This window comes from Heterodontus francisci, chromosome 11 (assembly GCF_036365525.1).
Source record: "Heterodontus francisci isolate sHetFra1 chromosome 11, sHetFra1.hap1, whole genome shotgun sequence".
Lineage (NCBI taxonomy): Eukaryota > Metazoa > Chordata > Chondrichthyes > Heterodontiformes > Heterodontidae > Heterodontus > Heterodontus francisci.
In genome coordinates, this window is record NC_090381.1 from 50286180 (window position 1) to 50305157 (window position 18978).

Below are 18978 nucleotides of genomic sequence, written 5' to 3' on the forward strand. Positions count from 1 at the left end.
GGGCATAGATTTAAGGTATGGAGCAGGAGGTTTAGAGGGGAGTTGAGGAAAATAATTTTCACTCAGAGGGTGATTAGAATCTGGAACACACTGCCCGAAGGGGTGGTAGAGGCAGGAACCCTCACAACATTTAAGAAGTATTTAGATGAGCGCTTGAAACGCCATAGTGTACAAGACTACGGGCCAAGTGTGGGAAAATGGGATTAGATTGGACGGGTGCTTGATGGTCGGCGCAGGCACGTTGGGCCGAAGAGCCTGTTTCTGTGCTGTATAACTCTATAACTCTATGGCCATATCAACATCATTGCTACAAAAGCAGGATAAAGTTGGTGCTGTTGAATTATATGGGGAGGTGGTTGAAAATAGCCATTGCATAGTCCTTGTGTCACAAATGCAACCTGCCACTTGTCAGCCCAAGCTTGTTGCGGGCTGCTCTTAGGATTTTCAGAGCTTGTGATAATTGGATTCCAACAATCACGACCATCTCCTTTTATGTCATTATGTCTCCAGTCACTGCAGGGAAGTTTTCTTGACCCCACCCACCCCCCCAACAGACCACAGTTTTACAAAGGTTATTTGTGCCATATTTGGCTGAATACTGCACTGATATCAAGGGCAATTATTCCCATCTCTCCTTTAGCAATCACTTCATGTCTAGTTTAAGGCTATGAATTATTTGAAGCTTTATAGCTTTTCTGATTTATTAATTATATTTTGGTCAGTATATCAGCCAAAGCAAATTTTTTATCCTGAAAAAAACTGCAAATTTGAGACTGCATTAGTAGCTCCTTCACTTGATCACTATCCAGTGACCTTTGCTGGAAAATGTGCAGGCATGGACAGGATTAGGCTCAGTTATGATTCTCATACTCACAGTCCAATAATATGGCAATATTCACTGCCTAATCTAACACACAAAGAATAGGCACTTAGAGCACGCATAAGAGGACATGATTAAGCTAACAAAGCCATAAGCCACATTTAGAAAATAATTTCTTTATGTCAAGTGATATATGAAATAGATTGCTACTTAATGCAAAAGCTACCAATTTAGTTAAGCATCAAAAGGGAAATAAATCAACTAATGATTCAATAGAGTATATTACAGGTTTAGTGCAGGAAAAATGAGAACATGGCAGTTTCTGAATGTTCTTTTTCATTCTACACTTTTATGTTCCTTGTAACTTTCCACGCCAACCATTACTTGAAATATAAATGGTAGAATTTTCCCTCATGTTTCTTGCCTGCACAGCAGAGAAGTTTTTCGTGGAGTCAGAACCCTTGCCCTCCGAAGAACAAACAATTCAACCATTAAAAATATTCATTAGGAAAAAAATTCACATTGAACATAATTTGATTCCACTGTCGTGAACAAAACTATTTCTGCTAATGATTGGTTACTGTCAGTAAAAAGAATGCAACACATCAGATAAAATACTTATGCTATATCCTTGTAGTTTCAAGTAATTAAACACAAATATTATTACAATGTCATGAAAGAATGTTTCTGCAGCTTATAATGGGTAAATCATGTTTGCTTAAGATTTTAAGCAGATCTTCGGCTGCACGACCAACAGAATTTCTACCACACAAGTATGCCGTTCCATTTTTGACCTCTGACACATGCAGGATATGAGGCATGCTTTGAATTTGCCTTTTGCTCAGTACTCCTGATTAAGACATTCTAGCTCTTTCTTTGTGTAGATGGGTATACTCAATGCAACATTTCACGTTTAGCACTAACTGTTGCATTGAGTATATCCATCTATACAACAGGCACTCAACATAATACCTTGGTCAGGAGACTGCCAACTCAAAATTTAAAAAGTTCTACAAGCATATATTTTTGCAAAAGCTGAGTCCAATTTTTCCCTCCTTCTCCTGCCAATTTTCTCCCCTCCGGGAACAGTCGACTCTTTGCTGGTATGTGGTTCCTGGTGCACAACCCCTCTCCAGTAACTCACAGAGGAAACCTTCTAAATGTGTGAGCATCGGCACTAATTACTATTCACTGGTGGTTCAAACTGAGCCAACTTGTATTTTTCACACTACATTATTTCAGAGACAATGAATTTTACTATAATAGAGCTATGTAAATTAATTGGCGAGCCAAACAGCAGGCGTACCGTGCAAAAGTCAAATTCAGCGGTTGTATCTAAGAAAATAATGGAAATTAAATCAGCAGTTATGATGCCAGAGATCTACAGAGCAGATTTTAGCTTGTATGCACTGAAATAAAAAGAGCCCAAGGTGGATGGTTGAGTGCATTAAATTGATAAGCTTCATCACATGAAAGTCAATTTTATGATTAAATATAGCAGATTATTTTATGAATTATTCGGTTCTATGATTTTTTTCTTAATTCATTTACCATTACCTTTTTTTTAAAAAAGGAGTGACATTTGTGTAAAAAGTTCTGTGATGTTTAAAGATGATTCCTCTGTAAGCATAAGTACTTCTGCACTTTTAAAACCAGGTGGATTTCAGTTTTATGACAAATAGTCGTGAACTTGAAAGCAATCTGCTACAAGATATGACCTGATTTCTATCCTTTCACTTATTATAAATGGTCTTGTTTTGGTAAATAAATAAAAAAATCACAGTAAGTGATTAATTGATTAATATTTTGAAGTGAGCTTCCCAATTATTCAATGAGTAGCTAAGCCATGCAGACCAGGAAAGTTCCAAACTCAATTCTGAGTCTGTTTTGGTTATCTGATCTTAGTCAAGGCAGCAGCAGGAACACTACAATTGGTCTAATTGCCTATGATTTAAGGAGGGGAAAACTATCCACAGTTCCCATTCTTGATTATCATAGTGAAGCCTGCTGGAAGTGCATGAGTGTGGCCATCAGGTGAGCCAGCTGCAAAGTACCTACAACTCAATCGCCTGTCAATACTCAATATTACAAGTGAATGATGCCAATGGGACATGGCACGATTTAAAGAAGGGAGAAAGTAAAGTTTATTATTAATGTGTTCTAACAGGCTTTCCACATAGATCAGCAAGATTTTCCTGAGTAACTGAGAGATACAGACCAGGATGGTCCCAAGATTGATTTAGTCCTTCTCAGTTGGTGCACCAGTAAAGGTGACACAATTAGTCTCAAATGTCACTGGGTTACAGGAAGAAAAATATCAGCCAAAAATATCGTGCTCCTGAACATGACTGTAGAGCCCCTGCCATTGCTGCAGTTGAGGTCAGCTCGCTCAGAACAGACTGGCAGTCGAACCTCGAATCTTCCTGGGCTTTATGGGTCAGCTCTTTGTTGTGCTAGCCAGCTATCAGGGAGTCCAGCTGGATACAATTTCAGTAGAAAATTGAACTTTTATGCCATAAATTGAGTAAAACTATCTTACTGTTCATGCATGAGTTGAAAATATCATTCTAACAGCACTTTGTTTCAAAGGTTACTGTATGATGATTAAAAATAAGACTGCAATTGACTACGAAATAAGAATCATGTTTAAGTACCTTTAGAAGGGTCTTTCAGAACAACGTCAGAAATTTCAAACAATTTCAGAGGCAATGGCATCTTTCTATTGGCTGCAATTGTCTTCAGCAGGCCAGACAGAAGAGTGGTGCGAGCTACCTAAATCAAATAGAAAGATGGATACTATAAATGAGCTGCTTTCACTTATCGGCATGGAATATCCTGAAGTTGAAATGCCAAAATACAGAAGATCCATCACATAGAAGACGAGTTTTCATGATTATCTGCTCACTGCTGACAGTAACATGTGGCTTCAGCAGTTATTAGAACAGAGATTACCATTACCAAAATGGGTAAAAGTATTTTCGATTTGCAAAATAAATTTAGTCAAGGGAACAATAAAACAGAATAGTACCTCTGGAAACTAGTAAACCATTGGTTTAAGGTACAGAAGTAACCTCTAATGGCAGATAGTAATAGCACATATTTGATCACTTGATAAAATTAAATCAAATATCACAGCTACAATCTTCAGCTGGAACCAAAACCTGCATATTCTACATCGGTACAAACACAGGGATGCATAAAAAATAGAAACTGTATCTGGTTAACACTCCTTTTAGAGTTAAATGTTCCTTCTGAAATAAAATGTTGATTACATTGGATAACTACTCAATTCAACTTAAGAGTTACATTTCTTTAACTTATGAAAAGGGGCAGCCAAGTGATGCAAAATTTTACAGACTGAGCTCTCATCACACTTGGTTAAAAAATTTACAAACTGGAACACTGACACCACCTTGTGGCAGTTTGAATAACACCATCATCAGCTGACAGAAGCACACTGAAGTGCAGCTTCATTTCAACACTAAAAATTAACTATAGTGGGATCCATTGGTCATAAGCTGTTTATCCAAACAATGAGAAACTCATGGAATGGACTGAAAATGTAGGCAGGTGAAGGTCATAATGGCACCTTTCAAAACTACACTACTGCTTATCCATTCTATAATATCAAGCCATTCATAATGTAAGTTCCTAAACATCTGTGGATAAATCTTCTAACCATCTAACAGCAACTTTATTTGCATTGTACAGTTTTTCTATGCCACCACTTGGATAATCAGGTCTGATTTCAGTTTCTAAAATGTTGCATCGCCTGGCCACGCAACAATGGTCAGTGAAAACGTTGCTGACGTACAACCCTTAAACTGAATCCTGGAAACTTGACATCTAAGGAAGGGCAAAGTTCATCATGGCCTGTTGATGGACAGGCTCCAGTTTTCCAAAGATTTATCCAATAATTTGAATCGAAAAATGCAAATAACACACCAAAATAGAAATTTAGTGCTAAACATTTTAGGGCAATAGGAACACAAAAACAGGAATAGGCCATCCAGCAACTTGAGCCTGGTTCACCGTTCAAAACCATTCAGTTAGATCATGGTTGTACCTAAACTTCATTTTCCTACCTTTACTGTATCTCCCTTTATACTTTTATCCAATAAAAATCTCTCTCAACCTTGATGGCTCCAATTGCCCCAGCATCCACAGCACTTCAGGGGGGGGGGAAAAAGAGAATTCCACATTTCCATTATCCTAATATGAAAAAGTTCTTCCGGAATTCGCTCCTGAATGGTCCAGCTCTAATACTAAGATTATGTCCCCTTGTACCCACCAGAGGAAACAGTTTCTCTGCATTTAACCTATTAAATCCTTTTAACTTTTTAAACACCTCGATCAGATCGCCACACAATCTCACATGCTCTACAAGCCAAGTCACTGCAACTTGTCAGCATTAAATCTTCTAAGTCGTGGTATCATTCTGGTGAATGTGTACTGCGACCTCTCCAAGGCCAATATATCCTTTGTGCAGTGTATTGCCCTACACCGAAAGGAATACTCTAGATGGGGTCTGACCAAGGCTCTATACAATGGAAGCATATTGGATCATTTGAATTAAGCAACTTTTGATCGAGAGAAGACTATATGAGAAAGATTATTAACATGTTGGGGGAAAAGTCTATTGGATTTTAGCCTAGGACACCTTTCTTGTAAACCTTTATTTATTTGGCCTTCCAAAGTTTTCATTTTGAAGTCCTTGAACGTGTTGCTACCTCCTAAATTGGTGCCCATCTTTCCCAGAACCCCATGTATGAATTTCTCCATTCAGGTTTCCAACATGCCAGAGTACAAAAACGGCTATCAAAGTCACAAATGACATCCTATGTGACTGCGACAAAAGTAAACTATCCCTCCTCATCCTTCTTGACCTGCTTAATTCAAATAATCCAATAGGCTTCCATTGTATAGAGTCTGGTTCCATTCTTATCTATCTAATCGTAGATACAGAATCACCAGCAATGACTTCTCTTCCTGCTCCCAAACCATTACCTCTAGTATCCCCCAAGGATCCGTCTTGGGTCCGCTCCTATTTCTCATCTACATGCTTCTTAGCAATATCATCCAAAAACAGATCAGTTTCCACATGTACACTGACAATACCCAGCTCTACCTCAACACCAGCGCCAGTGACCCCTCCACTGTCTCTAAATTGTCAGACTACTTGTCTGACATTCAGTACTGGATGAGCAGAAATTTCCTCCAACTAAACACTGGGAAGACGGAAGCCATAGTCTTCGGTCCCCACACTAAACTCAGCTCTCTAACCACCAACTCCATCCCTCTTTCTGGCAACTGTTTGAGGCTGACCACAGACCATTTGCAACCTTGGTGCCACATATGACCCTGAGACACATCCACGCTATCACTAAGACTGCCTATTTCCACCTTCGTAACATTGCCCAACTCTGCCCCCACCCCCGCTCGTCTGCTAAATCCCTCATCCATGCCTTTGTTAACACTAGACTTGATTATTCCAATACACTCCAGGGAGGCCTCCCACGTTCAACCCTCCATAAATTAGACCATGCAAAACGTTGCAGCCGTGTGCTATTTCACTCCCAGTCCCATTCACCAATCACCCCTGTGCTCACTGGCCTATGTCATTTCCCAGTTAAATACAGCTTCGATTTAAAAATTCTCATCCTGGTTTTCAAATCCCTCCATGACCTCACCCCTTCCTATCTCTAATCTCCTCCAGCTCCAGAACCCTCCAAGATATCCACACTCCTCTAATTCTGGTGTCTTGAGCATACCCAATTTTAATTACTCCACCATTGGTGGCCAAGCCTAGGCCCTAAGTGCCAGAATTCCCTCCCTAAACCCTTCCCCTAACTATCTCACTTTCCTCCTTTAAGATGCTCCTTAAAACATACCTCAGTGACCAAACTTTTGGTCAGCATTGACATGATGGGCCAAATGGCCTCCTTCTGTGCTGTAACCATTTTATGATCTACCCTAATCTCTCATGTGGAGATCATGTGGCGTCATATTTTGTTTTAAAATGCCTCTGTGAAGTACCATAGGATGATTTATTACATTAAAGGTGCTATATAAATAGTTGTTCTTGTAAACAGGTTAATGGCTTTGTTAAAATTACCACAAATGAGCATCTGATGGGAATACATTAAGCAGTGCAATAAGAACAGTGGAGAAAGGAAATTAAATCACACAAGGCATTTTTTTTTTAAAAGGTTTTTCCATTTACTTTCTTGTGTAACTGTCAAAAAACAGGGAGAGGACAGAAGCAGATGGAGAAAGGAGAGGAAAACAGAGAGGAGGGGAGGGAGGGGGATGGCAACAGTAGGAAAGAATAAGTGGGAGAGGAGATTGTGGGTTTTATTTGTCGCAAAATCAAACATTTTCTTCATAAATTAACTAACGATTTCAATGCAAATACCGCTCAATAGAAATCTTCTCCTGGGATTCAAGATCTACATCGAAGACTCAGGGAATCAGATTTATATCCCAGTTAAGATACAAATCAAGAGAATTCACAAGTGAGTTATGAGGTCAATCCATTCACTGAATAATATTTCAGATTCCACAACTATTCAGAATACATCCTTTATCATCTAGAAATACCATTTTAAAAAATTAGACTGATATAGTTACCTCATTAATAATTCTTCGTTCGAAAGAAATGTCAGAAAATTTAGTAATAATGGAAGTGCAGGACAAAACCACATTTCAAATCTTTACAGGTATAATTTAATAAAGTTTGTTTACATACATAAAAACCTGTCTTTAAAGCTGGAAGTGTAAACCTTCTACTAAGTTGAACAAATATTAATTCTCAGCTCTTACCTGAAATTCAGCTGTTTTGGGATTGGCTATATGTATTGCTCTTGTTTCTGCTATGTCCTTGCCCAACTTGTCTGCAATATCATCCTGAGAACACTGAGGTAATGAAAAATAGTACTGTTTATATATTATGCAATGGCTAACTAGATGCCATATCATCAGACTATTAAATCTACTTCGCACAAAAATAATTATTCTCTTGCTGTTCCTTCTTAAACCAAAGATACAGTACAAGGTGGTCAAACACAATGACCCAGAATTTGCTGCAGCAAGACATATCACGGCATGCCCCGTTAGTAAGTTCCTGCGCCCATCGGCTCAAAATATCTTTGCCCACAAAGCTGCTGAAAATGCAGGCTGATAACAGGGCAGTGAAGGCAAGAGGGCATCTGGGACCTGAGTGAAAGATGAGATCAGCAGGATAGCTCCTTAACCAATGAGAGTTAAGGAATGAGAAATAAACAAAGGGAGGGCTGAGATGGAAAGTGAATTAGAGTGGGTGAATTCAATGTCAAATCAGGTACATAGAGAAATAAAGAGAGGGAAACAAAGAATGGATTAAGAGGGAGAAAAGGAAGACAAAAAAAAATTTACATTTGGTATTTAAAAGTCTCCAACAACAATTCACTATATGCAGGAATGAGAGTCTGCACTTTAAATTGTTCACTTTCCAGGTCACATTGTTAAGAGGGTATTTACGGTATTAGTTACTAGATGTAGCTTTCTGTGGCAAGTTTAATGGTCAATTAATGTGTAAATACAACAACTTCATGAAACTCAAGGGAATATTAAGGGCCCAATGCCAGCAACTTGTAGCAATTCGTAATTCACAGGGTATCTCTTCCACGCCACAAGTTGGTGGCCAATTTGCACATTTATTAAGATATGTGTCGTTCAGACCCCGTTATTTTCTCAGTAAATTTTGGGCCAATGTTTTCTCATGTTTAATTTAACACTGAGCATTCAAAAGAAAATCTTGCGGCCTTTTGTTAACATTTAAGAATAAATTCTTATGGACATTCCTATGTTTTTAAGGATAAATCCTGCAAAACTCTTTTCGAGCAAAAAGTATATTGCAATAATCAAATCAGATTAGGTATTACAAATGGCAACATTGATTTATAAGCTACAAAAGTAACCCAGTAAGTTGATGCCCTAACAAAATTTGCCCCGGGCTGGTAACATGTGTGTTTCCAATGTTGGATGGTGCAGCAATACAAGTATTTGCTGAATGAAGTTCACAAACTACCACACTGCAGGGAAAACCAGGCAAGTCACCCTGGGCTTCTCTCTCAACCTGCTATTACTGGTTTCCCCAGCCCGACAGAACCCTGCAACAATCACCTCACTGCCTCCTCGGTTGCAGAGTTGTTGGCTAACTTTTCGCTGGCATTCTGTCCATCACTATTGGGAAGCCGGACAGCTCAGTAGCATTTGTATATTGCAACCCTTAAAAAAAATTCTATCAGCCACCCCTGCACCCCCACCCCACTTCAGATTGCCCCATCAATTTGCATAAATCGTACTAAAATAAGGACAAATGACCAGCTCCCAGCACTCTACTCATGGTGCTCCATAATAATTAGGTCTTTTGCAGGTATAGGAGTATTGTTCAACTCTTGTCAACTTTCCATACAAATTTCCCTCAATTCTTTCAAGGAAGCAATTCATTTCCATGATCCACCTCCCTAGAGCCAGCTGGGATGAACCACTTAACATAAGGTAGAGGCAGGGAAAGGGGAAAGAGGAAGAGAGGAATCACAGACCGATTTCATAACACTCCATGAATTGTCCTGTTGATGCACTTATGTATTTTGCCATTAATCTTCTGCCATTAGGTTGCACTTTTGACTGAAATGTAGGATTATAAAATATGTATTGTCAGCTATTTACAAATTGATAAAGGCTTAATTGGCTACATCATTACAACGCCACGAAAATGTACTTTCAAAGAAATTCTGAATCACTCACCGTAAAGAATGACATCTGACATAATTAAATAAATCAGTTTTCAGCAGTTTGTCATAAGTCTGTCGTTATTGTCATTCTTTCCTCCGAGAGGAAACAGCAGCCATTGAAAAAGAGAATGCTCAAAGGTTGTGCTTTTCTCCCCAACTTTACACTCAAATAAATCATCTTAATATGGACCAGTTACACAGAAGTTGCATGTTAAGTGAGATCATGAATGCGTTTAAGTTTTAGCAAAATATTTCAAACCAAAAAATGAAGTGGATCTTATTAGTGTTTCTACAATAATCCTAAAATTAGAAATGATAATGAACTCACCAGGGCAAAGGTCAAAGCCTCCGTGAATCCACCAGCTGCCATGTCCTGCCTTAGCAGCTCTGATAATTTGTTCAATGAAAGCTGATGAGGAAAAATGAAAGCAATCAAGTGACCAGGCTGAAGACAACTTCAACAACATTAGGCCGGATATTGCCGTCACGGTGACACAGTTAACATTCGCCGCTACTATATGTTGGAAAGGCTCCGCAAACTGTAGTGCGAAAATCTGTAAGGGTCAACCAACACTACTCCCGATGGGTTCACTACTCAAAATGGCAAATCAGGAACCAGTGCAAATTTATTACGAATAAATTACACTTTTAAATTTTACACCTGGATTTTCAGGCTGAAAAGGCCTCCTCTCAATTTGGTTATTTAACATTTCTTAACATGAAACCTTTTGAAAATCTGATAAATCTTGTTAGAAGTAAATTCTATGATTTTTTAGCATGATTGATCAGACTTTTTAAATATCACTTTTTAAAAATGATTTTCCTCATCAAAATTATTGTACTTTTTAAAAACATTGACATTTTTAATTTTGTTAAATTAATTTTGTCTACTAAAAATTTCATTTTCCAGTGACTTTTTGTTCCCAATACCTTTTTAGTACAGGAGCCTTTCTTTTGTTTTTTGTGATGCAGTGACTTGTAAGCCATGCCCACAACTGCCTGCCGTTTTCCCCCGAAATAGCCTGTGTTGCTGTGCCTCGCTGCAGCCCACACTGGGAAGGAATCCTCCCTCAAGGCAGCCAAATTTCCGCCGCTGGACCCCTGACCTCAAAATCCGAACCATTGACATGTAGTCACATCATCAAATAAGCTGTGTTTTCCTACAAATGACTAACACGCAGTACAGTATAGCACTCACTTCTTACTTAAGTGGCATCAGGTGATTACAGCTAAATGATAATTTGCTGGCTACAACTTTGTCTGTTTAAAATATTAACTCTAGTTATAGAAATGAAGTTTAATTATCAAAGCTCCCATTAGTCTAAGCATTTTGGAGCATAGTTACTTCTGTAAACCTTTGAGTGCGGTATAGTTCAAGTCTTACAACTAAATACCTCAAACCACACTGGGACTATTCAAGGGCTTCTGATTATCCAACTGGTCTTTTCTATTGGACATCATGCAATACTGAAGATCCTACCTTCATGCCAATTCATAAAATCATAGAATATTGGAGCACAAAAACAGACCTTCAATGTGTTTTACGACTCAAGACACCTTTCTTCCCCACACGGGGGAAGAGAGAGAGTGACAAGATAGGCAGGGGTGGGAGACTGCGAGCACGAGGGAGCAGTAGCAGAAGCGGGTAGCAGAAGGGAGGAAGCAGCGAGGCCAGGAGCGAGTGGCCCACAGGTGGGGGTGAAGCAGGGAGCGAGTGGCTGAGGGGAGAGAAGTGGCGAGGCGGAGAGCGAGCAGACGAGCGCAAGAGGCAGTGGCGAAGAAAAGCGTGACGGCAGGAGGGAGCAGAGTACTGTTGGGGGTGGGATGGAGGTGGCTACCACAGCCACTGTGGGCATTTGGGTTTCATTTGTTTTTGAGATAAACTGAGCAGCACCATCTTTAGTACTGGCAGATACCCAAAACATCGCAGACATTGACATTTCAATGCATGAGGCTGCACTTGCTCATGTGCAAGTGCTGCATCACCTAGTAGTTGTGTTGTTAGCAAACACAGCCTTTTATCTAATCTATGGTCCCTTTTGCGATTATTTTTAATTTTTTTGTTACCTTCTCACCGACCAATAAAAATAATCTATCAATACTTTCCTTATCATAACCTTTTATATCCTTGAGGTCCTCTAACAGATCACCTTAATCTTCTCAGCTCCAGCAAAAAAAAAGCCCTAATTCTTTTAAGCCTTCATTTTTCAGATGAAGAGCAGTGGAAATTTGGAACTCTCTTATCCAATTGGCTTTATATGTCACTTTTCACAAAGAACCTCTCAGAAAGCCAAAGGAGGAAGGTAGACACTAAAAGTGTCGGAATCTTGGGGAGTTGGGTTGGGGGACTGTAGAATGAGTATCAAAAACACTGCTGAAGAGACAACTCCATTAACTGCACTCCAATTATCTGTATGATTTTTTCAGCCTGAGTCAGCAGCAGCCTTCTCACCTCTGTTAAAAGGTCGCTGGTTTACCCATGGAACCCAAGTACATAATTTAGACTGGCATGACTACTGCATTGTCAGAGATGCCATCTGTCATCTTAAACTGTAGCTCGCAAGCCTGCTCAGGAGAATGTCAAAGATGGCAGGGCAGTATCTGATGAACAAAGAGGAAGGTTTCCCAGTGACCTGGCCAACATGTATCTCTTAGCTAACATCACCAAAAAGAGATTAGGTGGCCATTTATTCGATTTCTATTTCTGGCGCTGTGTCTGTCTGCATAGCAACAGTCACTAAACAACAACCAGCTGTGAGGTGCTTTGGGACATTCTAAGGACATAAAATATAAGAGTCATAGAGCCATTAACAGCACAGATGGAGGCTATTTGGCCCATCAAGTCCATGCTGGCTCTCCACAGAGCTATCTTGTCAGTCCCACACCCCTGCTTGATCCCTGTAGCACTGCAAGTTTATTTCCTTCAAGTGACCATCCAATTTCCTTTGGAAGTCACTGATTGTCTCCACTTCCACCACTCTCGTGGGCAGCGAGTTCCAGGTCATTACCACCTGCTGCATAAAAACATTCTTCCTCATATTCCCCCTGCATCTCTTGTCCAAAACCTTCAATCTGTGTTCCCTAGTCCTTGAACCATTTACTGATGGGAACAGTTTTTCCTTGTCTAACATATCTAAGACAGTCATAATCTTGTACACCTCTATTGAATCTCTGCTCAACCTCCTTTGTTCTAAGAACAACCCCAGATTTTCCAACCTAACCTTGGAACTAAAATCCCCCGTCCCTGGAACCATTCTGGTAAATCTCCTCTGCACCCTCTCAAGGACCCTCACATCCTTCCTGAAGTGCGGTACCAAAACTGGATGCAATATTCTAGCTGGGTTCTAACCAGAGCTTTATAAAGGTTCTTGCATAACTTTTCTGCTTTTGTACTCAGTGCCTCTACTTAAGAAGCCCAAGATCCTATATGTTTTACTAACCACTCTCTCAATATGTCCTGCCACCTTCAAATGCACATGCACCCCCAGGTCCCTCTGTTCCTGCACAATCTTTAGAACTGTGACCTTAAGTATATATTACCTCTCCCTATTCCTTCTGCCATAATGTATCACCTCACACTTGGCTGCATTAAATTCCATCTGTCGCCTGTCTGTCCATTCTGCTAGCCTATCTATGTCCTGTTGCAGGTGGTTCATATCATCCTCACTGTCTCCCACACCTCCAAGTTTGGTGTGATGGGCTCTACTCTATATTCCAAGATCCAAGTCATTTATATATAGCAAAAAAAGTAGTGGTCCCAGTACTGATCTTTGGGGAACACCACTGTCTATCATGCTCCAGTCTGAAAAACAACCATTTAATACGACTCACTGTTTTCTGGCCTTAAGCCAATTTTTTTTCTCCAATTGAATACTGACTCTCCTATTCCATGAGCCTCAACTTTGTTAATCAACCTTTTATGTGGTACCTTACCAAACATTTTCTTAAAATCAAATAAACAACATCCACTGCATTCCCTTCATCAACTTTCTCTGCTAGTTCATCAAAAAACTTCAATTAAATTAGTCAAGCATAATCTGTGCTGGCTATCCTTAATTAACTCGAACCTCTCCAAGTGCCTGTTGATTTTTTCCCTGATTCTTGTTTCTTAAATCTCACCCACCACTGATGTTAAACTAACTGGCCTGTAGTTGCTAGGACTGTCCTTAAACCCTTCCTTGAATAAGGGTGTCACATTTTCCACTCTCCAATCCTCTGGCACCTCCCCCATATCTAGGGAAGATTTGAAGATTATGGCAAACACTTCCACTATCTCCACCCCCACTTCATTTAACAACCTGGGATGCAAGCCAACCAGAGCAGGTGCCTTATCTGCCCTAAGCATAGCCAGCCTTTTTAGTATCACACCTCTCAATTTTTACTCAATTTTTCATGGCCTCTATTCTCTCTTGGCTTTCAATGATATTTTGTCAGATTCCACTTCCTTAGTGAACACTGATACAAAGTGCTTATTAAGTATATTATCCTTTCCCTGCACCTCTAAGCATATATTACTCTTTGTCCCTAAAAGGCCCCACTACACCACTTACTATTTACATGCCGGTGGAAGATTTTCGGGTTCCCTTTTATGTTAACTGCTATTCTATTCTATTTTCATGTTCTCTCTTTGACAGTCTTATTTTCCTCTTCACCTTCCATCTCAACTTATTGCATTTGGCCCGGTTGTCACTTGAAGAATTAGCCTGAAATGCATCAAACACCCTCTTTTGTTACTTCATCATAATGTTACGACCAGTGAGAAAGGTGTCTAGGGGTCTCTTTCAGCCTTCAGCTTGTCTTACTGTAACAGGATTACATTTTTAAACACACTGTGTTTTGAGCTCCCCCTTTGGCCAATCCTTGTTCACCACTTTCCAATTATAAGGCAAAGAAATGAGCACAAACAGGCTTTCTTAGGTTTAAAGAAGAAAAGTGAAATTTATTAAAACTTAAATTTAAAACTCTAACTCTAAATGTGACACCCTTTTTCAAGGAAGGGTTTAAGGACAGTCCTACGGATACACGCCGTGGCCCACGCTAGCATGCAAATAGAGACAGAAAAGAGAAGAAAAATAAAGTGAAAAAGTTTGAGGCAATCTCTGAAGTGGGGAGGGGGGGGTATTGTTACTGTGCTTCAAGCTCGCTGTAGAGTCCTTGATTGCAGGTAGTCTTGCTTTTTGTTGGGGCCCAGTATTCTTCTTAAACAGTGTTCACCGTAGGAGACTTTTCTCTATTGGGGTTCTTCAATGGGTCTTCACTTCGTGAGAAAGAGATAGAAACATAGAAAAATAGGAGCAGGAGTAGGTCAGTCGGCCCTTCGAGTAACCTGTTCCCGCTTTCTCTCCATATCCCTTGATCCCATTATCCCATTAGATGGAAGCAGACAGGAGAGGTTGCACTGAGCCAGCCACGAAAGGTCTTTTCAGTCCAAGAGCAAACAGCTTTCTGCCAGTTTAAAACTCTGTGGCAAGATCAAATGCAAAAAACTCCAACAGCCAGTTAGTCATGTGACTAAACTGGTCTGACCATGTCTGTTTGTGTATTCAGCTGTTTTAGCAGTTAACCTGGAATGCGAGCTCCTTCACCCTCAACGTCTGGTAATCAAAAGTCCATTGTGGAGTAAATGTGTTAGGGCATGGTCTTTTGTCCCTTTTAAACACTGTCTGTTAATATGCAAATGTCTTTCCAGTCAAGGGTCTGTTTTTTTTTTAAAAACAAGTTCTTTCTTTACCCCAGTAACAATCAACATTCATGTGGTGAAATTAATGTGCTTCATTCTCGGCAGGTGGGGGCCTGCATGACAATAATCTCTATCTCCCTTGTGATTCAAGGAGTCCTGTTTTGGGTTTCTTTAACTTTCACCCTTGTTGGAATGTACCTAGCCTATGCCTGAAGCATCTCTTCCTTAAAGATAACCCATTGTTCTGATACAGCTCTTCCTGCCAGTCTTTGGTTCCATTTTACCCAGGCTAGATCCCTTCTCATCACATTGAAATTAGACCTCTTCCAATCTAGACGTTCTACCTTATTTCATTCCTTTCCTTTCTGCATTACTAGTCTAAACTTTATGATACGATGATCACTCTTACCCACAGACACTTGGTCCATCTCATTTCCCAGCACCAGATCCACCAATGCCTCCTTTCCAGTTGGGCTGAGAACATACTGATTAAGGAGGTTCTCCTGAACACATTTCAGAAATTCCTCCCCTCCCATACTCTTTAGTCCACAATTATTCCAATCAACATTTGGGTAATTAAAAATCCCCCAATATCACCACTCTATAGTTCTTGCACATCTCTGTGTTTTCCCTACAGATGTGCTCCTCAATATCTCTCTCACTATTTGGAGGCCTACAGAATACCCCTAGTGCCATGATCATACCCGTTTTGCTTTTCAACTCTAACCAAATGGATTCTGTCCTTGCCCCCTCAAGGACAACCCCTCTTTCCAACACTATGTCTTCCCTAATCAGTACTGCTACCCCACCTCCCTTTTTCCTTCTCTATCTTTTCTGAATACTTTATATCCTTGTATATTAAGCACCCAGTCCTCACCATTTTTAAGCCACGTTTCCATTATTGCCACTACATCATATTCCCATATTGATATTTGTACTTGGAGTTCACCAACCTTATTCACCACAATTGGTGTGTTTACACATATGCATTGTAATCCTGTCTTTGCATTCCTCATAGCCCTTCTCAGTCTGCTCCCATCTAATACGGAACTACTCCCCTCTCTAGTACTGGTAACACTCTCACATTATGTACCTTATTCCTCTTTTCTACTTCTGTCTGCTGGTGCCCGTCCCCCTGCCAATTTAGTTTAAACCCTCCCCAACCACACTAGTCAATCTCCCCGCGAGGACATAGGTCCCAGTCCTGCTGAGATGCAACCTGTCTCTTTTGAAAAGGTGCCTTCTGCCCAAAACTGGTTCCAATGCCCCAAGTGTCACACCCATGCAAGCTGAACATATGAACTATAAAATGAACTTATGAAGTAAACCTGAAATGGACACTTTTCTTGTAAACAAAATGGAGTAAGAGGTCAGGTGACCCTTCCTTTCCTGCCAATACACAAAGAACTACAAGAACCCTGAGCTAACTTTCATGTCTGGACAGGTCATGGAGAAATCATTAAAATGTAAATAACCTTTTCTGTGGAAATGGCTGCTTCTCTCCAATTAATTGGGTTAACAATGATGCTGCAGATTTTTTGACTCCAAACTCAAAATTCCAAAGAATAGGTGCGAAAAGCCCTACTTTAACAAGGTGAGATGAGGATGAATGACACCAGACTCCATTGTCTAACAATGGCCTCACCATCAGAAACCATTTATGCGGAACAATGGAAGTACACACTATGGTCTCATGACAGAAACTAGGTTTCAGATAAGGAACTTCAATAAAGTTATATTCTGGGCAGACTAAGGAAATCCATCTATGCCAAAGAGACAGGAAGGACCCTGCCTAGGATTACCAGCTTTGAACTACATGTGGGCAGCACCTGGAGTTTGGCCTTGAACTCCCTATCTGAGAAATTGTACCAGGACTTTGCCAGTGACCTTTGGCTGGAATATAACAACAGCAGTCTGCAGCAGCACAACTGTCTTCCTAAACCTCCCATATCTTTCTTCGGTGAACAATCTTCAGTGAACAAGGGAAAAGAATACAGGCCTGCGTCGTTTCAAGTCTTCACCCCGGGGAAAAGCAAGTTTAACAGAGGACTCTTTAAAATCATCAGACCTAAGGCATGTTATCTTTATAATCTCTATCTTTTCTTGATTGTGTGCGTTTCTGTTTGAGTGTAAGCATGGGTGGTGTTGCCTGCATTTTGGGTGTTGTATAAAGAACTTTTACCTTTCTTTTAAACTTATGAGAAACCTGTCACTTGTCTGTTCTTGACAATTAAAGAACTCAGGGGTTAAAAAAAAGCACCCTTTTTTTAAAAAACACTGTTTACGGTCAGTCAAGTGGTGAAAAATGGGGAACCATCTCTATCATCTCACCTGCCCATAACACAAGAATCTGAAGCCCACCCTCCTGCACCATGCTTCAAGCCACACATTAATCCTCCCTATTTTCCTATTGCTACTCTTGCTAGCACATGGCACTGGGTGTAACCCAGAGATTACTACCTTCGAGGTCCTACTCTTTAATTTCCTCCCTAGCTCCTGAAAATCTGATCATAGGACCTCAATACCTACCCTTGCTATGTCCCTGGTACCAACGTGTACCACAACTTCTGGCTCACTCCCTTCCCCCTACGCAACACCCTGTACCCTCTCCATGATGTCCTTTACCCTGGCACCAGAGAGGCAATACACCATGCGGGACTCACAAATGTAAGTTCTTTCTTTCATGGCAAAGCCTTGCGTGAATAATGCACAACTTCTCTTGTTATTTATATTTCATCCACTTTTCCCAGAGATTAAAACTATATAATGCTTTAGTTATTTGCATTTGTTTTAATTTCTATCCCTAGAGTACTGCCCCACCATATGTGTAAAACTAGAATTTGTAGGATCTTGATTATCTGTCAAGTTCCATCAGTCACCATGGGTCAACTCTCTTGCAGTTGATTATCGATGTCTTGCTGTGCAATGCAAATCTCTGAAATGTAATATTAAAACCAACCATCAAACTAAAAAAAGAGACTGCCAGCTCTTACCTGATTCGCCACAGTATAGGCTTTTGGAACAGTCATCTTGATATTATTGTAACCATAGGCTATTGCTGCATCTTCTACAATATCACATGGATGGATGATATCTGCTCTTGTGGGAGGAATTTCTATTTCTATTTGTGCTCCATTCCCCATCACCTTGGATTTTAAGTACATCCGAGTCAGCAATTTGGCAATGCAATCAGCTGTTTCACTGTAAGTAAAATAAAAATGCAATTTTAGAATTTTCAGTTCAATTCAGTCAATTAAATAGATTAATTTTACTAACTTACTTGATTCCTACTCGTTTGTTAATAAGGTCTGCATTTAGAACTTCTTTTCTGTACCCCATCTCCTACAAAAGAAATAAAAGTTGTCGCACATTACTAACAAAGCTAATTTAAACTCTTTTTTTTTTAAACCATCTCCAATTTTCTTCCCTTGTCTCCTGAAAACGTTGACTTATTCTGGGGTAACCTTCCATGGGTTCTGTCTGGCCAATCACTACTGGGTTGCGAAATCTGGTCCTAATCCCAGACCACACTATCAATTCACAAGTTACATTCATGCCACACGAGTGTCTGTCAATGACCATCTCCAACAAGAGAGAATCTAACCATCTCCCCTTGACATTCAACTCCATCACCATCACTGAATTCAAATAAACAAGTGCAGCAATCATCAACACATTTAACAGTTCAATATTGTGCAGGA

General features: G+C 40.1%; 1 protein-coding gene across 2 annotated transcripts in view; it reads right to left on the minus strand.

The window, feature by feature from the left end:
* The window catches only part of farsb (phenylalanyl-tRNA synthetase subunit beta), a 68443-nt gene that overhangs the window by 34801 nt on the left and 14664 nt on the right, over window positions 1-18978 (minus strand). For both annotated transcript variants that reach the window (XR_010975960.1, XM_068042131.1), the window contains exons 11-15: window positions 18558-18619; window positions 18271-18478; window positions 9926-10006; window positions 7643-7735; window positions 3475-3592 (exon numbers count right to left, since the gene is read on the minus strand). Coding sequence is in view for 1 of the 2 variants with exons in the window: in XM_068042131.1 (XP_067898232.1) it covers window positions 3475-3592; window positions 7643-7735; window positions 9926-10006; window positions 18271-18478; window positions 18558-18619 (562 nt within the window). In the remaining variant the exon portion in view is untranslated. The remainder of the gene's footprint in view (window positions 1-3474; window positions 3593-7642; window positions 7736-9925; window positions 10007-18270; window positions 18479-18557; window positions 18620-18978) is intronic.